The sequence below is a fragment of the Caretta caretta genome, chromosome 11 (assembly GCF_965140235.1).
Source record: "Caretta caretta isolate rCarCar2 chromosome 11, rCarCar1.hap1, whole genome shotgun sequence".
In the NCBI taxonomy this organism is placed as follows: Eukaryota; Metazoa; Chordata; order Testudines; family Cheloniidae; genus Caretta; species Caretta caretta.
The window spans coordinates 69,704,865-69,727,628 of NC_134216.1; the positions used below are offsets into that span (position 1 = coordinate 69,704,865).

Here is a 22,764-nt window from a genome sequence, read left to right on the forward strand (position 1 = left end):
TGTATTGACCTAACTACATCGACCAAGGTGGAGTTAACTTGGTGTAGTAAGTGAATTACATAGTTGGGAGTAACATTTTAAGGCTTGTCTTCACTATTGGGGTAAGTTGACCTAATTTACACTACTCCACCTACGTGAATAACCTAGCTGGAGTCGATGCGGCGTAGATTGACTTCGGGGTGTCTTCACTGCACTGTGTTGACAGGAGACACTCTCTGGCAGACTTCCCTTGCTCTTCTTAGGGAGCTGGAGTACCGGAGTGCGCTCTGCCATTCATTTATCGGGTCTTCACTAGACTAGCAAAATCAACACCTGCTGCATTGACTGCAGCAGCTTCGATCTTCTTGGTTGTGAAAACAAGCCCTCAGTGTAGACGCTTACAGTTAGGCTGATGTAAGCTGCCTTACGCTGACCTAACTCTATCGTGTAGTAGACCCTGCTGAGTTTGTGACTTGTCAAGGTTACACAGGAAGCCAGTCGCAGATCTGGGAACTGAACACCACTCTCCCGATTTGCAGACAAGCAACCTACCCCTGGAAGCACATGTTGCAGGAGTGGGTATGGGGGGGGGCATAAACAGGGGGAGAACATAAGAGCGGTCAGACCATCTAGCCCAGTATCCTCCCTTCCGAAAGTGGCCAATGCTAGGGGCCCCAGAGAAAATGAACAGAACAGGTCATCACCGAGTGACCCTCCCGTGGCCCAGTCCCAACTTCTGGCAGGAGGCAGCGGCGGAAGAAGAGACAGGGGGAGGCCGCATGAGGCAGAAGGGGTACTCTGGGGGAGGGGCACACCAGGGGGCCAGCACAGACCAAGGAGCAGGTGCAGCAGGCCCGAGAAGAGGAACTCCAGGACAGAGGGCACAGGCTCCAGGACAGGCGCTGGGGGGCACACCCAAGGAGGGGTGCTACAGCCAGGGCACGGGGGGTGGGGGTGGGGGGAGACAGGCATCGAAGGGCCCACACCCGAGGAGGGGCGCTCGGGGGGGAGAGGACAGGCACCGAGGGGCGCTCTGAGGGAAGGGGGGGGACAGGCGCTGAAGGGCCCACACCCGAGGAGGGGCGCTCGGGGGGGGGGGGGAGAGGACAGGCACCGAGGGGAGCTCTGAGGGAAGGGGGGGGACAGGCGCCGAAGGGCCCACACCCGAGGAGGGGCGCTCGGGGGGGGGGAGAGGAGAGGACAGGCACCGAGGGGCGATCTGGGGAAAGGGGGAGGAATAGGTGACGAAGGGCCCACACCCGAGGAGGGACACTCGGGGGGGGGGGAGGAGAGGACAGGCACAGAGGGGCGCTCTGGGGGAAGGGGGGGACAGGCGCTGAAGGGCCCACACCCGAGGAGGGGCGCTCGGGGAGGGGGGGAGAGGAGAGGACAGGCACCGAGGGGCGCTCTGGGGGAAGGGGGGGGGGACAGGCGCTGAAGGGCCCACACCCGAGGAGGGGCGCTCGGGGGGGGGGAAGGACAGGCACAGAGGGGCGCTCTGGGGGAAGGGGGGGGACAGGCGCTGAAGGGCCCACACCCGAGGAGGGGCGCTCGGGGAGGGGGAAGGACAGGCACAGAGGGGCGCTCTGAGGGAAGGGGGGGGACAGGCACCGAAGGGCCCACACCCGAGGAGGGGCGCTCGGGGGGGGGGGGGGAGGAGAGGACAGGCACAGAGGGGCGCTCTGAGGGAAGGGGGGGGACAGGCACCGAAGGGCCCACACCCGAGGAGGGGCGCTCGGGGGGGGGGAGAGGACAGGCACCGAGGGGCGCTCTGAGGGAAGGGGGGGACAGGCGCCGAAGGGCCCACACCCGAGGAGGGGCGCTCCGGGGGGGGGAGAGGACAGGCACCGAGGGGCGCTCGGGGGAAAGGGGGGGGACAGGCGCTGAAGGGCCCACACCCGAGGAGGGGCGCTCGGTGGGGGGGGGAGAGGACAGGCACCGAGGGGCGCTCTGAGGGAAGGGGGGGACAGGCGCCGAAGGGCCCACACCCGAGGAGGGGCGCTCGGGGGGGGGGGGAGCAGGGGACAGGCACCGAATGGCGCGTGCACAGACCTGGGGGAGGGGCAATACACTGGCCCGCACGGGACGAGCGGCCTCGCTTGCCTCAAACGTCCAACTTAACGATCCCTTCGCCCCCCCGCGGCGGCGCGCGGCCGCCCGTTCTTCACAGCCTCGGTCCGGGAGCGCACGGCGCGACCCACCCCCATTGGCTGGCAGGAGAACGGCTCTATCTTCTGATTGGTCATTCTCGCAAAGCGGCGGGAGGAGCTGGGCGCCGAGTGAGCGGCCGCTCCCAGCACGCGCCTGGGCCTCCTTTGGAGCCTGCGCAGCGCCCGGGGCAGCGGGCGGACGGGCGCGCCTGAGGCGCCCTGGCCCCCTGCGAAGGCGCCTTTGAGCCAAAATGGCGGGCAAAGCACAGCGCATACTGCGCAGAGGCTGACCCCCGGGGCCGTGCGCTCGCTCTAGCTCCACCTAGCGCGGGTTCATGGTGGTGGTAGGGCACCCGCCACCCTGCCAGGGAGGGCTGCAGTTCAGCCCCTGGCTGAGGCGCCGCTCATAAGACCACTCAGCGGCATGGCATGAGGCTTGCACTAAAGGGACGCGAGGCCTTGGGGGCAGCGGCCTCCTGAACGGGAGTCTTGCCCTGTGCACACGGGAGGGAAGGGCATCTTTAGTTGTTCACGTGGAAGCCTGGCAGCGTAATTTAAAAGCCGGCTCAAACTAGCAGATTAGCTTTAGGAAAAAGGGAAACCTTTCCAACGAGTAAATACTTATTTTTCAGTGTAATAGCCAAAGCACATGGGCACCTGGTTTGTATAATTTTTGGTGGTGCCCAGAACGGGTCCAGGCAGAGCCGCCTGTCCATAGGACGGACTGGGGCAACCGCCCCAAGCCCCGCGCTTTGAGGGGTTCCTTGCTTCAGGGGGATACGGGGTCCAGGGTGGCCTGGGGGGTTAGCAGCGAGCGACCCGGCCCCAGCCCACCCCACTCCTCTCCGCTCCATCCCGCCAGCGCCCGGAGTCGCTCGGGGGAGGAAGCCAGAAAGAAGCGTGTTGGGGCAGGGGCGGGGCAGAGAAGGGGCAGGAAGAGGTTTGGCAGAGCGGCGTAGGCTGGGGATGGGTCTCTGGCTGCTGCCGGTGCCAGGCCCCCGCTAACCCTCCAGGGCTCCCTGAACCCCACATCCCCCTGAAGCGCAGGGCCCCCCAAAGCATGGGCCCGCAGCGGTTGCCCCAGTCCATCCTATGGCCGGGACGGCTCTGAAAATATAAGCCCAAACACTGGTGGAGCTGGGTCCATGTTCCTGAATATTGGTGGAGCACGGGCCCATATAACTTGCCGCCTATGACAGTGCCGTCCCTTAGGTATTTACAATTTACACCATTGTAGATTTAGAATGTTAAAATATTTCAGGTTGATTTCATATGGATTGATATTACAATTGTACCTTCTAGGCCTGTCAATAGCATAGTTCCAGTATGCCAGATGCTGTACAAACACACATTCCCGATACCAAATAGCTTACACACACTACATATTTTAGAATACACCATTTTTATTTGGACTTTTATAAAATAATCTGTCTTTAAAAATGAAATTAGTGCATCCACAACGTAAGTGGCATTGACAGGGCTGTGAACTGAAACACACCCTTTCTCCATAGAATAGGCACCAACCACACAAGCTTCCTCACACTGCCATCAATGTATCTCAGTCCCAAACACTGCTGCAGATCAGATGGTCTCCATTAACCCATCAGCCAAGGCCTGAGTGAGGTGTCCTGGTTAGGCCCTTCACCAAAGAAACAGACTGAGATCACCAGCTCATTTCACTTTGGTTTTGATTCATGAAACAGCTTACACATGGTAATATTTGGCATCCAGGGGCTTGGGCCATATTTGAAACTGGTTTTAAAACTTTTGTTCGTAGAGTGGACCACATTAATAGAGATCACTGAATGGAAAATTCTCTGTACAAATGACAGGGATTTCTAATATGTAAAGATAACGTTACAAAAATAATGAATTTATTTTAAGCTTCTTTTAGAAGGAATAGCATCGAGAAATGAGGAAAGCAACACCACATGAGCAGTCATAGAATCATAGAATATAAGGGTTGGAAGGGACCCCAGAAGGTCATCTAGTCCAACCCCCTGCTCGAAGCAGGACCAATTCCCAGTTAAATCATCCCAGCCAGGGCTTTGTCAAACCTGACCTTAAAAACCTCTAAGGAAGGAGATTCTACCACCTCCCTAGGTAACGCATTCCAGTGTTTCACCACCCTCTTAGTGAAAAAGTTTTTCCTAATATCCAATCTAAACCTCCCCCACTGCAGCTTGAGACCATTACTCCTCGTTCTGTCATCTGATACCATTGAGAACAGTCTAGAGCCATCCTCTTTGGAACCCCCTTTCAGGTAGTTGAAAGCAGCTATCAAATCCCCCCTCATTCTTCTCTTCTGCAGGCTAAACAATCCCAGCTCCCTCAGCCTCTCCTCATAACTCATGTGTTCCAGACCCCTAATCATTTTTGTTGCCCTTCGCTGGACTCTCTCCAATTTCTCCACATCCTTCTTGAAGTGTGGGGCCCAAAACTGGACACAGTACTCCAGATGAGGCCTCACCAATGTCGAATAGAGGGGAACGATCACGTCCCTCGATCTGCTCGCTATGCCCCTACTTATACATCCCAAAATGCCATTGGCCTTCTTGGCAACAAGGGCACACTGCTGACTCATATCCAGCTTCTCGTCCACTGTCACCCCTAGGTCCTTTTCCGCAGAACTGCTGCCTAGCCATTCGGTCCCTAGTCTGTAGCTATGCATTGGGTTCTTCCGTCCTAAGTGCAGGACCCTGCACTTATCCTTATTGAACCTCATCAGATTTCTTTTGGCCCAATCCTCCAATTTGTCTAGGTCCTTCTGTATCCTATCCCTCCCCTCCAGCGTATCTATCACTCCTCCCAGTTTAGTATCATCCGCAAATTTGCTGAGAGTGCAATCCACACCATCCTCCAGATCATTTATGAAGATATTGAACAAAACCGGCCCCAGGACCGACCCTTGGGGCACTCCACTTGATACCGGCTGCCAACTAGACATGGAGCCATTGATAACTACCCGTTGAGCCCGACAATCTAGCCAGCTTTCTACCCACCTTGTAGTGCATTCATCCAGCCCATACTTCCTTAACTTGCTGACAAGAATACTGTGGGAGACCGTGTCAAAAGCTTTGCTAAAGTCAAGAAACAATACATCCACTGCTTTCCCTTCATCCACAGAACCAGTAATCTCATCATAGAAGGCGACTAGATTAGTCAGGCATGACCTTCCCTTGGTGAATCCATGCTGGCTGTTCCTGATCACTTTCCTCTCATGCAAGTGCTTCAGGATTGATTCTTTGAGGACCTGCTCCATGATTTTTCCAGGGACTGAAGTGAGGCTGACTGGCCTGTAGTTCCCAGGATCCTCCTTCTTCCCTTTTTTAAAGATTGGCACTACATTAGCCTTTTTCCAGTCATCCGGGACTTCCCCGGTTCGCCACGAGTTTTCAAAGATAATGGCCAATGGCTCTGCAATCACAGCCGCCAGTTCCTTCAGCACTCTCGGATGCAACTCGTCCGGCCCCATGGACTTGTGCACGTCCAGCTTTTCTAAATAGTCCCTAACCACCTCTATCTCCACAGAGGGCTGGCCATCTCTTCCCCATTTTGTGATGCCCAGCGTAGCAGTCTGGGAGCTGACCTTGTTAGTGAAAACAGAGGCAAAAAAAGCATTGAGTACATTAGCTTTTTCCACATCCTCTGTCACTAGTTTGCCTCCCTCATTCACTAAGGGGCCCACACATTCCTTGGCTTTCTTCTTGTTGCCAACATACCTGAAGAAACCCTTCTTGTTACTCTTGACATCTCTGGCTAGCTGCAGCTCCAGGTGCGATTTGGCCCTCCTGATAACATTCCTACATGCCCGAGCAATATTTTTATACTCTTCCCTGGTCATATGTCCAACCTTCCACTTCTTGTAAGCTTCTTTTTTATGTTTAAGATCCGCTAAGATTTCACCATTAAGCCAAGCTGGTCGCCTGCCATATTTACTATTCTTTCGACTCATCGGGATGGTTTGTCCCTGTAACCTCAACAGGGATTCCTTGAAATACAGCCAGCTCTCCTGGACTCCTTTCCCCTTCAAGTTAGTCCCCCAGGGGATCCTGGCCATCCGTTCTCTGAGGGAGTCGAAGTCTGCTTTCCTGAAGTCCAGAGTCCGTATCGTGCTGCTTACCTTTCTTCCCTGTGTCAGGATCCTGAACTCAACCAACTCATGGTCACTGCCTCCCAGATTCCCATCCACTTTTGCTTCCCCCACTAATTCTACCCGGTTTGTGAGCAGCAGGTCAAGAAAAGCGCCCCCCCTAGTTGGCTCCTCTAGCACTTGCGCCAGGAAATTGTCCCCTACGCTTTCCAAAATCTTCCTGGATTGTCTATGCACCGCTGTATTGCTCTCCCAGCAGATATCAGGAAAATTAAAGTCACCCATGAGAATCAGGGCATGCGATCCAGTAGCTTCCGTGAGCTGCCGGAAGAAAGCCTCATCTACCTCATCCCTCTGGTCCGGTGGTCTATAGCAGACTCCCACCACTACATCACTCTTGTTGCACACACTTCTAAACTTAATCCAGAGACACTCAGGTTTTTCTGCAGTTTCGTACCGGAGCTCTGAGCAGTCATACTGCTCCCTTACATACAGTGCTACTCCCCCACCTTTTCTGCCCTGCCTGTCCTTCCTGAACAGTTTATAACCATCCATGACAGTACTCCAGTCATGTGAGTTATCCCACCAAGTCTCTGTTATTCCGATCACGTCATAGTTCTTTGACATCACCAGGACCTCCAGTTCTCCCTGCTTGTTTCCAAGGCTTTGTGCATTTGTATATAAGCACTTGAGATAACCTGTTGATCGCCCCTCATTCCCAGTATGAGGCAGGAGCCCTCCCCTCACAGACATTCCTGCCTGTGCTTCCTCCTGGTATCCCGCTTTCCCACTTACCTCAGGGCTTTGGTCTCCTTCCCCCGGTGAACCTAGTTTAAAGCTCTCCTCACTAGGTTAGCCAGCCTGCTCGCGAAGATGCTCTTCCCTCTCTTCGTTAAGTGGAGCCCGTCTCTGCCTAGCACTCCTTCTTGGAACACCATCCCATGGTCGAAGAATCCAAAGCCTTCTCTCCGACACCACCTGCGTAGCCATTCGTTGACTTCCACGATTCGACGCTCCCTACCTAGGCCTTTTCCTTCCACGGGGAGGATGGACGAGAACACCACTTGCGCCTCCAACTCCTTTATCCTTCTTCCTAGAGCCACATAGTCCGCAGTGATCCGCTCAAGGTCATTCTTGGCAGTATCATTGGTGCCCACGTGGAGAAGCAGGAAGGGGTAGCGATCCGAGGGCTTGATGAGTCTCGGCAGTCTCTCCGTCACATCGCGAATCTTAGCCCCCGGCAAGCAGCAGACTTCTCGGTTTTCCCGGTCAGGGCGGCAGATAGATGACTCAGTCCCCCGGAGGAGAGAGTCCCCGACCACCACCACCCGCCTTCTCCTCTTGGGAGTGGTGGTCGTGGAACTCCCAACCTCAGGACAGCGCATCTCATGCCTTCCAACCAGCGGAGTCTCCTTCTGCTTTCTCGCCCCAGACATATCATCTGGTCCACTCTCCGCAACGATACCTGTGGAGAGAACATGAAAGCGGTTAGTTACCTGTGTCTGTGTTACTGGAACCCGGACATTCCGCTTACCTCTTCTGGAGGTCACATGTTGCCAAGCTTCTTCACTGGCCTCTTGGCTCCTCTGTGCAACCTGCTCTATATCTTTAGAGCTTTGTGCCCCTAGAAGCCTATCCTGAGTTTTGTCCAGAAAATCCTCAGTTTCTCGTATGCAACGCAGGGTTGTTATCTGTTGCTCCAGACCTTCAATCTTCTCTTCCAATATGGAGACCAGCTTGCACTTTGTACAGACAAAGTCGCTTCTGTCCTGTGGAAGAAAGACAAACATGGCACATCCAGTGCAGGTCACAACAGCTGAACCCCCCCCTTCCATATCACCTTCCTACTATGAGCTTCCTCAGAGCAGTTTGCAAGACGTAAGCCTCACTGGGCTCACTCCAGGCGAACTCCCAGGCAAACTCCTGCTGTGAGCTGCTCTGCTGTCCCCGCTGCTCAGCTGGTTCTCCGCCGCTCAGCTGTGGGCTACTGTTTAGGAACAGTTAGTCTAGAGAAAAAGAAAGACGCTTCCCTACCAAACTTCAGAACAGAGTAGCAGCAGCAGCTTTGTAGTAAAGTTCTGATTGCATGGACTTGTTAAACATCTTTGTGAAATTTCTGCTGAAATATGGGGCCCTGTGCACTAAAACCTCTTTATCTGACCATAGCTGATCAATTCAAAAATAAAAATGTTCCATCCTGTGTGTCTTTCTGAAATAAAATGTGTATTAGGGTAAGCTGGGATATCAGTACTGGGTATTTCCTACCAAATGCAAACGTCTACGAACACATTACACTTAAGCACATGATTATTAAGGCAAAGGCTAGTCAATGTCTAAAGGCATAATTTAGAGCTAATTATTAATGCAACACATTAGGACAAACTCACAGACAAGTTTGTATTGGCACCTTAATTACTATCTTGATACATGGCTATTAGATTGTCTGCTTACCAATGAATAGAAAGCACCAGCATTTGCTTTATTTCGGGGGGCGAGGGGGGGGTGTTAGCTTTTCTTATGGCCCAATTCATTTTAGAACTGCTGATATAGTGAGAACTAAGGTATTGCTTGTTGGGAGTCCAAGGGGTCCGTCAAATACACATTGGGAGTGCAGGGCTCAGTTCTGCAGTCTTCATTAATCATTTTATTAGAATGGGAGTTTTTTCTGAATAAGACCCTCAGGATCAGCACAGTAGCCATTACTATTAACGTTTTTCCAGATCTGTGTGGGGTGATCATGCCTACAGTATATGTTTTCCCCCCTACTATATGTAATACGGAAAGCCACATGTATACAGCAATTGGCACACATACTGTAGGGTCCTTATGGACTGCATTTTTTGCACTGTATGTAAAGCTATTAAAATGGAGATAGAAGTATTTGACCTGAATTACCTTCCTGTACATTATATATAGCAATATTATAGATATGAATTACAAAATATACGTTTCCTCAATTGTATAGGCTTAAGGGGTAAGAACCTACATTGCTCTGACAACATCAAGACTTCTTTCCCCTGTTTAGTAGGAAGAAGAAAGAATCACTGACTTGTCAAAGCAAGATACTGACCTAAGAAGTCAAAAGAATAAGAAAAGTGGAGTAGGAAAGGAGGATTTCAATCAGCTAACACAACTGTGTTATGTCTGGGGAGCTAGACACTAAAAATATGAAGAATTTTACTCAAAGCAATGACTATCAAGACAAGATGTTATGATGGTAATTTGTATACATTCTTATACTATAAATTATCTAAGTGCAAATTTAAAGCCACTCTACTTTTGGCCCTGCCCTTTACATTACTCTTGAAGCAAGTGTGTGTCCAATAAAACTGTGCCTTACACATATATCCCTAATCTCATGTGAAAGACATCAAGCTAAAATAGGAAGAGACTTACTGGCATTAGGACCTCATACTGGTTTAATGCCATTAGCTGGCTATAATGGAGAAAAAAATATACCAATTGAGAAATATTGTAAGAGGAAGGAAAAAAGGCAAATACTGCATTTTCCAGTTAGTACATTTTAAAACTGTATATAGATGTAGCCAGACAGCCAGCCCTCCCACCCCCCCCTCAGACCAGCATTGCTGGAAACACAGGAGGAAGCCGGAAAAGGGCACTTAACATATATTCCAGCACAGCCTTTGAAGCACAGGTGTGCTGCTACAATGTGCCTCTGGGAACAGATACAACGATTAAGCTCACAGCAGGCAGAGGCCCTGTGACAGACATGGCTCTTAGCCCCTACTAAATAGCGTGATGCACACACACCAACATCCTAGGTGGGAAAATATTTACCCTGATAAAAGAAATGTCCAGTAGTCGAAACTTATTGTTTCTCTCCTTTGCAAGTGTAAACTACTCTTGCGAAAGCTGGCGTCACCCAGACAGACCAGCCTCATTTTGGCATAAGAAAGGAGAAAGAGAATAAAGGAGTACAGAGGTATAAGTAGGGGACCTACAGCACCATGATTTTTGAGTGCTTTTCACTATCTATCTGCTGGTCAGATAAGTGACAGCCTCCCAAGGCTTCTGCAGCTAAGAGGGTCCCTACGCCTTGTCCCTTATTCGTCTTTCCGCGGAATTGAGTGACCGATCCTGGCTTGGCACCGCTGGAATCGAGAGATGCAAGGAGGGTAAGAAGCACCCACACCTGATCTCCTACCTTTAGTGTACACATATTTTGAAATAGAGCTCTATACTTTGTTTTCTTTCTTTGGGATTGTGGCTTCAGTTTTGTAACTTGTTTGTGTGTGTAAAACATCTCTACATTTAAATAAGTAGGCACTAGCAATTTTGTAACCACATGATTAGAATCTAGCTTAACAAATTTTGGTAACCATTTGTGCATAAGCCTGACTTGTTTTCTCTGGTTTACTGTAAAGCAGCCAACACAATTAAAGAACCTCAGCCGTTGTGGCTCTAAAGCCTGGCCATTAGGTGAGAGTACTAAGAGCCTAGCGTTGAGTTGTGCCGCCTCCACGGGGCAAACTCTTGGGGCACCTGTCAGTCAATCCTGGCTGCCCGCTGCGAAGGAGCTCTGAGCTCTAGCAGTTAAAGTCACGGGTGTGGAGAGGCTCTTAGTGCTGCCATTGGGGCACCTGTCAGTCAGTATTGACTGCCCGCTGCGAAGGAGCTCTGAGCTCTAGCAGTTAAAGTCACGGGTGATTAGGACCTTGGGGCATCCGTCAGCCTAGCCCGGGCTGCCCGCCGCGAAGGGACAGTGTGTCCTAGCGGTTAAAGTCACGGATGGTATAAACGGGCATAGCTGGCACCTCACCAAACATCCTTGGCCGTCGGCTAACAATAGGTAAATTGGGATACCTGTATGGCCAGAGCGAGATGAAAATATGAAGTTTACAAGATTTTGGTGAATAAAAATTACCTCGATGTCTATACAGGACCCTTTTGGATGAAAAGGAAAAATGAGTGGTGGCTTATATATGGAATGTGATAAATAAGTGATTATACCAGACACTGCACCACACTACCATCCGGTGAAGTGAGCCGTAGCCCACGAAAGCTCAGGCTCAAATAAATGGGTTAGTCTCTAAGGTGCCACAAGTCCTCCTTGTCTTTTCACTACCAGTTTAGTTCATCCAGCAGAATCAATGTTGTTCTAATTCTGGGTATTTCCCAAGCTCAAGATTGCCAAATGTGCCTCACTGTACAGTGGTGAACAAGCATCTACAAAGGACTGGACTGACACCTTCAAACCTATTTATGGCAAGTTTGAACCCTGGTTATCTCCATAGTTCGATCTACTTAAAATAAAAACTACAGTTCTCATTGCAGTGGTCTGTAGGAGAGCTGGCATTTTACCTGTTTTATATTTACATTCAGAGAGTGAAACCCTTATAAATGTACATTTTAATTTAAATTGAAATAAACTCTTATGTCCAGTTAAAGAAAAGCCTACACTTTTCAATGCAGACATTTATCATGATAAACCCCTCCATAAAAATGCCCAAGTAACATCAGTTTCTGCTTATGGCTCTCCAGATCAGTTCAGGTCTATATGTGCTTGTTTTTCCCTAATAGAAGAACTGATTTTAAAAACCATTTAAGTTAACACATGCCATAGTTTTTTAATACAATGAAATTAAACATTTCAAAACAAATCAAAGGACAGCAAATTTAAATATAATTATTGGAACATTCATTCTGATTCTGCAATGAGCTGCCACGTGGAGTCCCAGGGAAGTCAGCAGGTCTGTGTCCACACTGCAGCTGAGAGCTCATCTGCCAGTCCGGGTAGACAGATTCACACTAGCTCGGCTGGAACTAGCATGCTAAAAATAAGTGTGGCTGTTGCAGCTGTGGTAGAGACTCAAGCTAGCCACCCAAGCTCAGACGAAGAGGGTCAGGTTAAGAGCCCGAACTACGGCCGAAGCCACATGTTCATACAGCTATTTTTAGCATGCTAGCTCAGCAGGTGTTTCTGTCTGGGTTAGGAGGCTCACTTCCCGCTGCAGTGTAGACATACCCTTGAACTCCAACCGGAGGCACTGGCTTGGAGCGGTTGGAGCCAATGTTGTTACTACCATTTAAAGCCCTGTTAGTATGCATGCTTCATAGGAAAACAAATATTAATGTGCTACAACCAACTGATATTTTCCCCTTACAATTAAACCTAGGTCATACTGAGATTCAAAGGGAACAAAAATTATGGTTTGTGTATAAAGCTACTTTATCACACACTGAAAGATTTCTTAGAGGCATAAGCATCCAGGTTATGAAATTTGGATTTGACTTCTGTCTGTGATAAGAGATTAATGCACATGGATGCAAGATGAAAGTTCCTTTAAAAAAAAATCGCAGCACTTCCTGATGAACAAAGTATTCGTTTTAATTTTTTGGCCCAACCCTTATTGTTACTGATTTTTCTCCTGATTTTTGCCACAAGACAGTATTTTCACCGCTACCACAAGAAGAGATGCCAAGCAGCAATCAATCACACAACTTAATCCTTTAATAAAATACTATGGTATGTTTATTTTAATAAAAAACTTCATTGTATTTTGTAGACACTAGAGGCTCTATACACCAGAAATGATAAAAGTCACAGAAAGTTGCAAATCTGGTTTCTACATCTAGTTTGACGTATTCAGCAAGAAACCTGGCTCTGCATCTGAAGAGTCTTGCCTAAAAGTTCAGTTGGAGGTGGAGATTTCATTTAAAGGAGTCCTTTTACCCACTATACAGCTCTATATACAATTGACTAGGGCAAGAAATTATGGTCTAGGTATACTTAAATCCTGCCTCAGTGCAGGGGTATGGCCTCTTGAGGGCCCTTCCAGCCCTACATTTCTCTGCCCTGGTCTACACTAGGACTTTAGGTCGAATTTAGCAGCATTAAATCCATGTAAACCTGCACCCGTCCACACGATGAAGCCCTTGATTTCGACTTAAAGGGCTCTTAAAATCGATTTCCTTACTCCACCCCTGACAAGTGGATTAGCGCTTAAATCGGCCTTGCCGGCTCGAATTTGGGGTACTGTGGACACAATTCAACGGTATTGGCCTCCGGGAGCTATCCCAGAGTGCTCCATTGTGACCACTCTGGACAGCACTCTCAACTCAGATGCACTGGCCAGGTAGACAGGAAAAGAATCGCGAACTTTTGAATCTCATTTCCTGTTTGGCCAGCGTGGCAAGCTGCAGGTGACCATGCAGGGCTCATCAGCAGAGGTGACCATGATGGAGTCCCAGAATCGCAAAAGAGCTCCAGCATGGACCGAACGGGAGGTACGGGATCTGATCGCTGTATGGGGAGAGGAATCCGTGCTATCAGAACTCCGTTCCAGTTTTCGAAATGCCAAAACCTTTGTCAAAATCTCCCAGGGCATGAAGGACAGAGGCCATAACAGGGACCCGAAGCAGTGCCGCATGAAACTGAAGGAGCTGAGGCAAGCCTACCAGAAAACCAGAGAGGCGAACGGCCGCTCTGGGTCAGAGCCTCAAACATGCCGCTTCTATGATGAGCTGCATGCCATTTTAGGGGGTTCAGCCACCACTACCCCAGCCCTGTTGTTTGACTCCTTCAATGGAGATGGAAGCAATATGGAAGCAGGTTTGGGGGACGAAGAAGATGATGATGAGGTTGTAGATAGCTCACAGCAAGCAAGCGGAGAAACCGGTTTTCCCGACAGCCAGGAATGGTTTCTCACCCTGGACCTGGAGCCAGTACCCCCCGAACCCACCCAAGGCTGCCTCCTGGACCCAGCAGGCGGAGAAGGGACCTCCGGTGAGTGTACCTTTTAAAATACTATACATGGTTTAAAAGCAAGCATGTGAAAGGATTACTTTGCCCTGGCATTCGCGGCTCTCCTGGATGTACTCCCAAAGCCTTTGCAAAAGGTTTCCGGGGACGGCAGCCTTACCTCATGGTAGGACTTCATGGTAGGACACTTTACCACTCCAGGCCAGTAACACATACTCGGGAATCATTGTACAACAAAGCATTGCAGTGTATGTTTGCTGGCGTTCAAACAACATCCGTTCTTTATCTCTCTGTGTTATCCTCAGGAGAGTGAGATATCATTCATGGTCACCTGGTTGAAACAGAGTGCTTTTCTTCAGGGGACACTCACAGGAGCCCGTTCCTGCTGGCCTGTTTGCCTGTGGCTAAACAGAAATGTTCCCCGCTGTTAGCCACAGGGAGGGGGGAAGGTTGAGGGGTAGCCACGCGGTGGAGGGAGGCAAAATACGACCTTGTAACGAAAGCACATGTGCTATGTATGTAATGTTAACAGCAAGGTTTACCCTGAAAGAGTGTAGCCACTGTTTTATAAAATGTGTCTTTTTAAATACCGCTGTCCCTTTTTTTTTTCTCCACCAGCTGCATGTGTTTCAATGATCACAGGATCTTCTCCTTCCCGGAGGCTAGTGAAGCTTAGAAAGAAAAAAAAACGCACTCAAGATGAAATGTTCTCCGAGCTCATGCTGTCCTCCCACACTGACAGAGCGCAGACGAATGCCAGAGTGCAGGAAAGCACAAAATGACCGGGAGGAGAGGTGGCCGGCTGAAGAGAGTAAGAGGCGGGCTGAAGAGAGGGCTGAAGCTCAAATGTGGTGGCAGCGTGATGAGAGGAGGCAGGATTCAATGCTGAGGCTGCTGGAGGACCAAAAACCAGTATGCTCCAGTGTATGGTTGAGCTGCAGCAAAGGCAGCTGGAGCACAGACTGCCACTACAGCCACTGTGTAACCAACCACCCTCCTCCCCAAGTTCCATAGCCTCCACACCCTGACGCCCAAGAACGCGGTGGGGGGGCCACCGGCCAACCAGCCACTCCTCCACAGAGGATTACCCAAAAAAAAAGAAGGCTGGCATTCAATAAATTTTAAAGTTGTAAACTTTTAAAGTGCTGTGCTTAAAGTGCTGTGTGGCATTTTCCTTCCCTCCTCCACCACCCCTCCTGGGCTACCTTGGTAGTCATCCCCCTATTTGTGTGATGAATAAATAAAGAATGCATGAATGTGAAGCAACAATGACTTTATTGCCTCTGCAAGCAGTGATCGAAGGGAGGAGGGGAGGGTGGTTAGCTTACAGGGAAGTAGAGTGAACCAAGGGGCGCGGGGTTTCATCAAGGAGAAACAAACAGAACTTTCACACCGTAGCCTGGCCAGTCATGAAACTGGTTTTCAAAGCTTCTCTGATGCATACCGCGCCCTCCTGTGCTCTTCTAACTGCCCTGGTGTCTGGCTGTGCGTAACCAGCAGCCAGGCGATTTGCCTCAACCTCCCACCCTGCCATAAACGTCTCCCCCTTACTCTCACAGATATTGTGGAGCACACAACAAGCTGTAATAACAGTGGGAATATTGGTTTCACTGAGGTCTAAGCGAGTCAGTAAACTGCGCCAGCGCGCCTTTAAACGTCCAAATGCACATTCTACCATCATTCTGCACTTGCTCAGCCTGTAGTTGAACAGCTCCTGACTACTGTCCAGGCTGCCTGTGTACGGCTTCATGAGCCATGGCATTAAGGGGTAGGCTGGGTCCCCAAGGATACATATAGGCATTTCAACATCCCCAACAGTTATTTTCTGGTCTGGGAATAAAGTCCCTTCCTGCAGCTTTTGAAACAGATCAGAGTTCCTGAAGATGTGAGCGTCATGTACCTTTCCCGGCCATCCCACGTTGATGTTGGTGAAACGTCCCTTGTGATCCACCAGAGCTTGCAGCACTATCGAAAAGTACCCCTTGCGGTTTATGTACTCGGCGGCTTGGTGCTCCGGTGCCAAGATAGGGATATGGGTTCCGTCTATGGCCCCACCACAGTTAGGGAATCCCATTGCAGCAAAGCCATCCACTATGACCTGCACATTTCCCAAGGTCACTACCCTTGATATCAGCAGATCTTTGATTGCGTGGGCTACTTGCATCACAGCAGCCCCCACAGTAGATTTGCCCACTCCAAATTGATTCCCAACTGACCGGTAGCTGCCTGGCGTTGCAAGCTTCCACAGGGCTATCGCCACTCGCTTCTCGACTGTGAGGGCTGCTCTCATCTTGGTATTCATGCGCCTCAGGCCAGGGGAAAGCAAGTCACAAAGTTCCATGAAAGTGCCCTTACGCATGCGAAAGTTTCGCAGCCACTGGGAATCGTCCCAGACCTGCAACACTATGCGGTCCCACCAGTCTGTGCTTGTTTCCCGAGCCCAGAATCGGCGTTCCACAGCATGAACCTGCCCCATTAGCACCATGATGCATGCATTGGTAGGGCCCATGCTTTCAGAGAAATCTGTGTCCATGTCCTGATCACTCACGTGACCGCGCTGACGTCGCCTCCTCACCCGGTATCGCTCTGCCAGGTTCTGGTGCTGCATATACTGCTGGACAATGCGTGTGGTGTTTAATGTGCTCCTAATTGCCAAAGTGAGCTGAGCGGCCTCCATGCTTGCCTTGGTATGGCGTCCGCACAGAAAAAAGGCGCGGAACGATTGTCTGCCGTTGCTCTGACGGAGGGAGGGGCGACTGACAACACGGCTTACAGGGTTGGCTTCAGGGAGCTAAAATCAACAAAGGGGGTGGCTTTACATCAAGGAGTATTTCAGGCAGGACTTCACGGAGGGTTCCAATAAGAACAATAACTTAGGTGCACCATTTCTTATTGGAACAAGAAGGTTCGCCTGGCCTCTGATTGATACATGGCTAGATTTACCTCGCTGCACCTTCTCTGTGAGTGACTGCAGTGTGACCTAGAGGAATGAGTCACCTAGACAGGGGAGGGGGGGAAGCAAATGAGTACAAAACAAATCTGGTCTATTTCTTGTTTTGATCCACTCCATCTATCTTTTACATCTTTGGCTGGCAGCAGACAGTGCAGAAGGACTGCATGCCATCCACATCTCATGGCTGCTCGGCAGAAGATGGTACAGTACGACTGCTAGCCATCCTCCTCTCTTGCCTGCCTGGCAGAAGATGGTACAGTACGACTGCTAGCAATCCGTATCGCCTGCCTGCTCACCATAAGACGGTTCAATAGGACTGACTGCAGGACTAAAGAGAATGACCTGGTCAAGTCACTCCAAATTTAATCCCTGCGCCCATGTCTGCCCAGGCGCTCCCAGCCGACGTGGCCAGGAGCACCTCGGACACGACGAGGATGGCTACCAGTTGTACTGCACCGTCTGCTGCCAGAAGGCAATGGGTTGCTGCTACTGTGTAGCAATGCCGTACCGCGTCTGCCAGCACCCAGGAGACATAGGGTGACGGTTACCTGAGCGGGCTCTATGCTTGCCGTGGTATGGCGTCTGCACAGGTAACTCAGGAAAAAAGGCACGAAACGATTGTCTGCCCTTGCTTTCACGGAGGGAGGGAGGGAAGGGGGCCTGACGATATGTACCCAGAACCACCCGCGACAATGTTTTAGCCCCATCAGGCATTGGGATCTCAACCCAGAATTCCAATGGGCAGCGGAGACTGCGGGAACTGTGGGATAGCTACCCACAGTGCAACGCTCCAGAAGTCGACTCTAGCCTCGGTATTGTGGAAGCACTCTGCTGAATTAATGCACTTAGAGCATTTTCTGTGGGGACACACACTCGAATATAAAAACCGATTTCTAAAAAACCAACTTCTATAAATTCGACCTTATTCCGTACTGTAGACATACCCTCTGATTTCTTTAGGACCACAGAAGTCTCCTCATCCCAACTCCCTCTTCCAAAACACTGACCTACTCCTTCCCCACTGATAAGCCAGATGCCTGAATTCATTTAGATGGAATGAGGAGTGTTCCTTCTCTAGCCAGGGAAACACATCCAATTAACATTTTTATCTGACCTTTGGTGGTAATTAAGCATAGAGATAAGCAATACTTCCTTTAGTGGACAACAGCAGCGTCCTGTATTCTAACTTCTAAATATGGAGGGAGAAGAAAGAATAGTATGTGGACCAGAAACCTAAAACTGAGGTTAAAGAGAAATTTGGCCTCTTGACCCTGAATTTGGCTTAGTAGGTGGCAAGCAACAGAAGTGAAGGGAGTCTGCAACAGTCAGCATTCATGCAAAATTACTTCTGTTGAAGAGATATCTAATCTTATATCTGGAACAGAGTCTTTGGGAGTTTTGAACAATAATCATCTGCATTCCTTATGTACTACAAAATTTCTCTGGATGGGGGGACAAATTGCTGGGCTTTATTTCTCAGATAACTGCTTTGAATTCAACATTATAAATCTGTTCTAATGAAGCAGAGCTGTAATGCTAACTGTGAGTCACTAGATTGTGAAAACTGCCTGGGATATTTTAATTGGTTATGTTTTCTTTTTCAAGTTGAAAATTGTTTCGTAAAAGACCCACGGAACAGTTTTGCAATTACAGAACTTGTAGAAAAAATTTATGTAGCAATGTATTCTAAAGTGCTTTTTACTTCTCAGCTACTTATCAAAAATTAGACTGGTAGATCTTTTGTAGAAGCACAGAGATTCCTAACAGCTCAGGTACTGGTAGGTGATTCCTGATATAGAAGAACCCTTCACACATTTTGTTTAAATCAATTATATTTGCTTCAACAACGGTAGTGAAATGACTTAAGTGCAATCCACCTTTTTTAAAACATGGCCTTACTCTGGTTTATTTATGCAACATTATTACATCCTTTAAAAGAAGTAGTTTACTTCAATTCCAAATATAGGGATTAAATAATACACATAAAAAGCTGTAATTCAGTGAAGCTATTGCCTATTCACCCTGAAATAAAACAGTCTTACGATTGAACTGGTGCAAAAATCCTTCCAATCACCTTCGTTTTATTGGCAAAGTCATTTAAGGTCACTTTTGCTTCCAAGACCATCGTCTTCCATGGTTTCCACTGAAGGAGTTTTGCTTTGTAATGGCTCGTGGTTCCACAGTGTTTTGTTAATGAACAGGCTACTATGAATATACTACTGTAGTCACTAAATTGCAGATACTGCCATGAGAAGTCCAAAAAATTACAGCTTCCTCCCCCCCCCCGGCCCTAAATTTCAGCAAGACAAAAGTCAAGTCCAGGTTTACTCTTTATTTTTAACACCATTTTAAATGGCAAAAAATGGCTACTGTGCCTTTCAGGATGAAGAACTAACAGGATGCCCGGTGTGCTTGTTAAATGGTGTCCAGGCTCTGTACTGCAAACATACCGAGTGGAAAGGCATCTACAGGCACAGCCATTTGGATCAGCTACTCCTATTTATATAGTGCAGCAGGATTGAATCTGCGTAGAGAGAACCACAGTTTGGTGGCATATAGCAAATGAGTGCACATGTTTGGGGATTTTTTTGTTCTCAGAAGGTAGGATGATAAAGCATCCCAAACAGCCAAAGACAAGCTTCTCCAATGTTGTTCTCATTCCATCAAGTAGTAGTTTTCAGTAAAGGCTGGCTATTATTGCTGAGATAGTAAAGCACTTCGATTGGCCTTCATCTTCTCCAGCCGTTTTACTAGATGGCCATTGCTAACTTCAAGCTCTTCAGTTTTATCCAATGCTGAGCGAAGCTGAAAGGAAGAAGCAAAGGAAAAGCCATCACTAGCTTTTGAAATGTTTTTGCTTTCCTAAAGAATGTGGCTTGGGTGTCTTAACACTAATTCTATTCTGAATTCCATATTGCTGCAACCTCACTACAAGAACAAGCAGAAGGTCCTGACAGATTTTCAACAAGTTCTGACAAATTAAGCAACTGCCTGCACCATTACTTTGAAAGCCACACAGTGTATTTTATTCATAAGACATTTTTCCAAACTAACATGCCACAGATTCTGAATCCAAGTGTGATGGTCTATAATATTATGGTCACCCCTTTTACAAGACTATGATAACTTTTGAACAAAGTATACCTTGTGAGGTATCATTTGAAAAGTCATAATCTGCTGAACATTATTATTCCATTGAAATATGTGTAGCAACACTATGTGTAAAGTTATGAGATTCTGCTGTATGATAGTTACTGAAATATATTGTAATTCTGGGTAACACCCACAAACCAGTTTTTCAGAGACCCCAGCCAGGTGTTAAAAACAAGCAGATACTTATGCGACCTTTCTCCCACCGGGGGCGGGGGGGGGGGGGGGCGGGGAGGCCGGGGAGAGGGAAGGCATGAATAAGCAATTTACATTGCATCACAGGAACATTTCAAACTTCACGTCCACAACAGACTGTGTCACCACGACTCAGCAAGGCTATTTCTAGCACAAGAAATTAAGTTATAAAGGGGGAAGAAAATGCTTGACTTCACCTCTCCTTTTCCCATTTCTCTGCTCATAACATAATGAATCTCAAAGAACTGAGCTAAGGAGGGAGTGGTCCTAGGCTGCAAGGAGACCTAGCCTGTGAAATTTACAACAGTGTATGGTAAGACAAAACCTTTGCTTTTAAGTTCAGTTAGCTTTTTAAGTTAGGTATTAGCTTGCTTATTATTCTTTTATTTTCTTTTGTAATTAAATTCCAACTTTTATGCATTATCACTTGTAATCACTTAAATTCTATCTTTCTGTATTTAAACTTTGCTTATTGTTGTATCTTAACCAGTGTGTTTGGATTGAAGTGCGTGGGAAACTCTTTTTGGGATAAGCCCTTATCCTTTTCCTTTGATGCAACGATGGACTTTCTATGAGCTTGAATTGTTCAGTAGTGTGGTGGACAGCACAAGATGCACATTTTTGGTGGAAAATCTGGGACTAAATTTGCAGGTGTCGCCCTATATGTAATTCCTGAGTGACTGGTCAACGTGCTCATGTATTTAGCGGGGAGTGAATTTGCATGCTGTGGGCTGTGTGAGCAGGCCAAGAATGGGTGTTGTGACAGCACAACAGCATAAAAGGCACCCCAGGCTAGAGTTAAGGGGACTCTGCTGTTCAACTCTCCACATTCTACCCTGGGGAATGTCACACCAACTAAATAGCTTTAATTTCAGAGGTGCTGAGCAAACCTCATTCTCTCTCAAGTCAGTGCAAACTCCAAGAGGAATAGTATGTGTTCAGCACCTCTGAAATTCAGGCCATTTACTTAGGTGCCTGAATATTACTACTTTTGCTTACTATACAGTAAGCTTACGGTAGCACCAACTTCCCAAACACTCATGAAGGACAGTTTCTGGTCCAGTGGTCTCACACTATAAAAACAGAAGTAGAGAGTGCGTTGGGGAAAAGGAACAGGAACATCAATAAGCAAGTAATAAAGTCACTGATTCATTATAGGCAGCATGGAGGAAATGGGTCTTTTAAGAAGGCCTTATGTTGATAGAGTAGGGACACTGTGGATGAGATCAGTGAGGCTGCACCATGCAGAAAGGGCCACAATGAAGGCGACACAGAGGTTATTGTGTAAAACTGACAAATGAGCAGACAAGGGCTGGAGGAGCGGTGGATGGGCTGGAGGGGTGGACAATATGAAGCTTGACAAAAGATAAGTAGAAGGGGCAGAATTATACAGAACTTTGAAGGTGATGACAAGATGTTTAAATCTGAGGTGATCATGTATGGGGAGCCCATTGAGGGACATGATCAAAACAACAAGCAAGGAAGACTAGTTCAGTAGCTGCAATGTCAATCCATTTAAGTGCTTGACTTTAAGCACTGAAATTTGAAAATGTTGATATAAAATTTAGACTTCTGCCAAACATGTGAAGTTGCTTGTGTGGCCTATCTTCTATGTCCTTTATTGTTGATTCTGTGTCACTGTGGTTAAATAATGAAACATGACCTCTGATACCCCCTTGCCAGCATTCCCAGCTTCCCACTCATTTCTCATTTACACATCTCAATACGGTCAAAGATCTGAAAGTGCAAAAACAGAAGCTGTAACTGAGAACTGATTCTTAATGAAGTTAGTTAAAGGACATGTATGCCAACACTTGTAACTTTTTATAGTACAAACACCAATTACTCAAGTCTTATGTATGCTGACTGAAATGACCATTTGGATTTGACACTTGTAAATGACACTTTGTCACTGAAGTAAAACTGTACTGAAGGATACGACCCTGGGATATGAGAGCTCCAGTCTAGTCAGTAGCACCAAGCCAGAGAGAGATGCTAGGCATTAAGGATGACGTTTCCTGAGAGTCAGTTACAGTGATCAGTTCAGGGGAAATGTGCTATTGTGAGTTGTCACAGTTGTGTTTGCACTAACCAGATCTAAGAGTCTGAAGATTCTGGACACATCCTTCAGCACGATTAACAAGACCAACACAAAAGTAGCCATTTACCTTGCAGTAACCCAAGAACAGTGGCAACTATTGGAGAAAATAGCTTTCAGAGATGTGTCTGCTTCTCCTCTGTAGAAACGGAATTTGCTTGTCTATAATGTTGTAACAGTAAATTACCTCTCTTTGGAGTTTGCGTTTCTCAGCTTTCAGTTCATCTTCTATTTTTTCAGCATTTTCAGCAGCACATTTGTATCGAGCTACTTGACCCTCCAACCGTATTACCTAAGGTTAAAAAGCAAGTATACCATTAAGAACTCTGTACAGGTAAAATAACTTCTAATCCTGTCTTTCCTTTGGCAACCCAGTGAAGTTGGGAGTCTACACTGTGTTCTTATTAGAATGAAGGGCATGTT

At 48.1% G+C, this 22,764-nt stretch overlaps 2 protein-coding genes across 6 annotated transcripts in view; both read right to left on the reverse strand.

The window, feature by feature from the left end:
• Positions 1-2,346, reverse strand: part of RBM44 (RNA binding motif protein 44) — a 40,176-nt gene extending 37,830 nt beyond the window's left edge. The window contains exon 1 of the mRNA XM_048870168.2: positions 2,032-2,346. The gene's annotated coding sequence lies outside the window, so the exon portion shown is untranslated. The remainder of the gene's footprint in view (positions 1-2,031) is intronic.
• Positions 2,347-18,776: 16,430 nt separating this feature from the next.
• LRRFIP1 (LRR binding FLII interacting protein 1) overlaps positions 18,777-22,764 on the reverse strand; it is a 186,653-nt gene continuing 182,665 nt past the window's right edge. For all 5 annotated transcript variants that reach the window (XM_075118149.1, XM_075118148.1, XM_075118151.1 and 2 more), the window contains 2 exons: positions 22,529-22,633; positions 18,777-19,703 (listed from right to left, as the gene is read on the reverse strand). In XM_075118149.1, the coding sequence (XP_074974250.1) occupies positions 19,593-19,703; positions 22,529-22,633 (216 nt within the window). In that variant the 3' untranslated portion in view covers positions 18,777-19,592. The remainder of the gene's footprint in view (positions 19,704-22,528; positions 22,634-22,764) is intronic.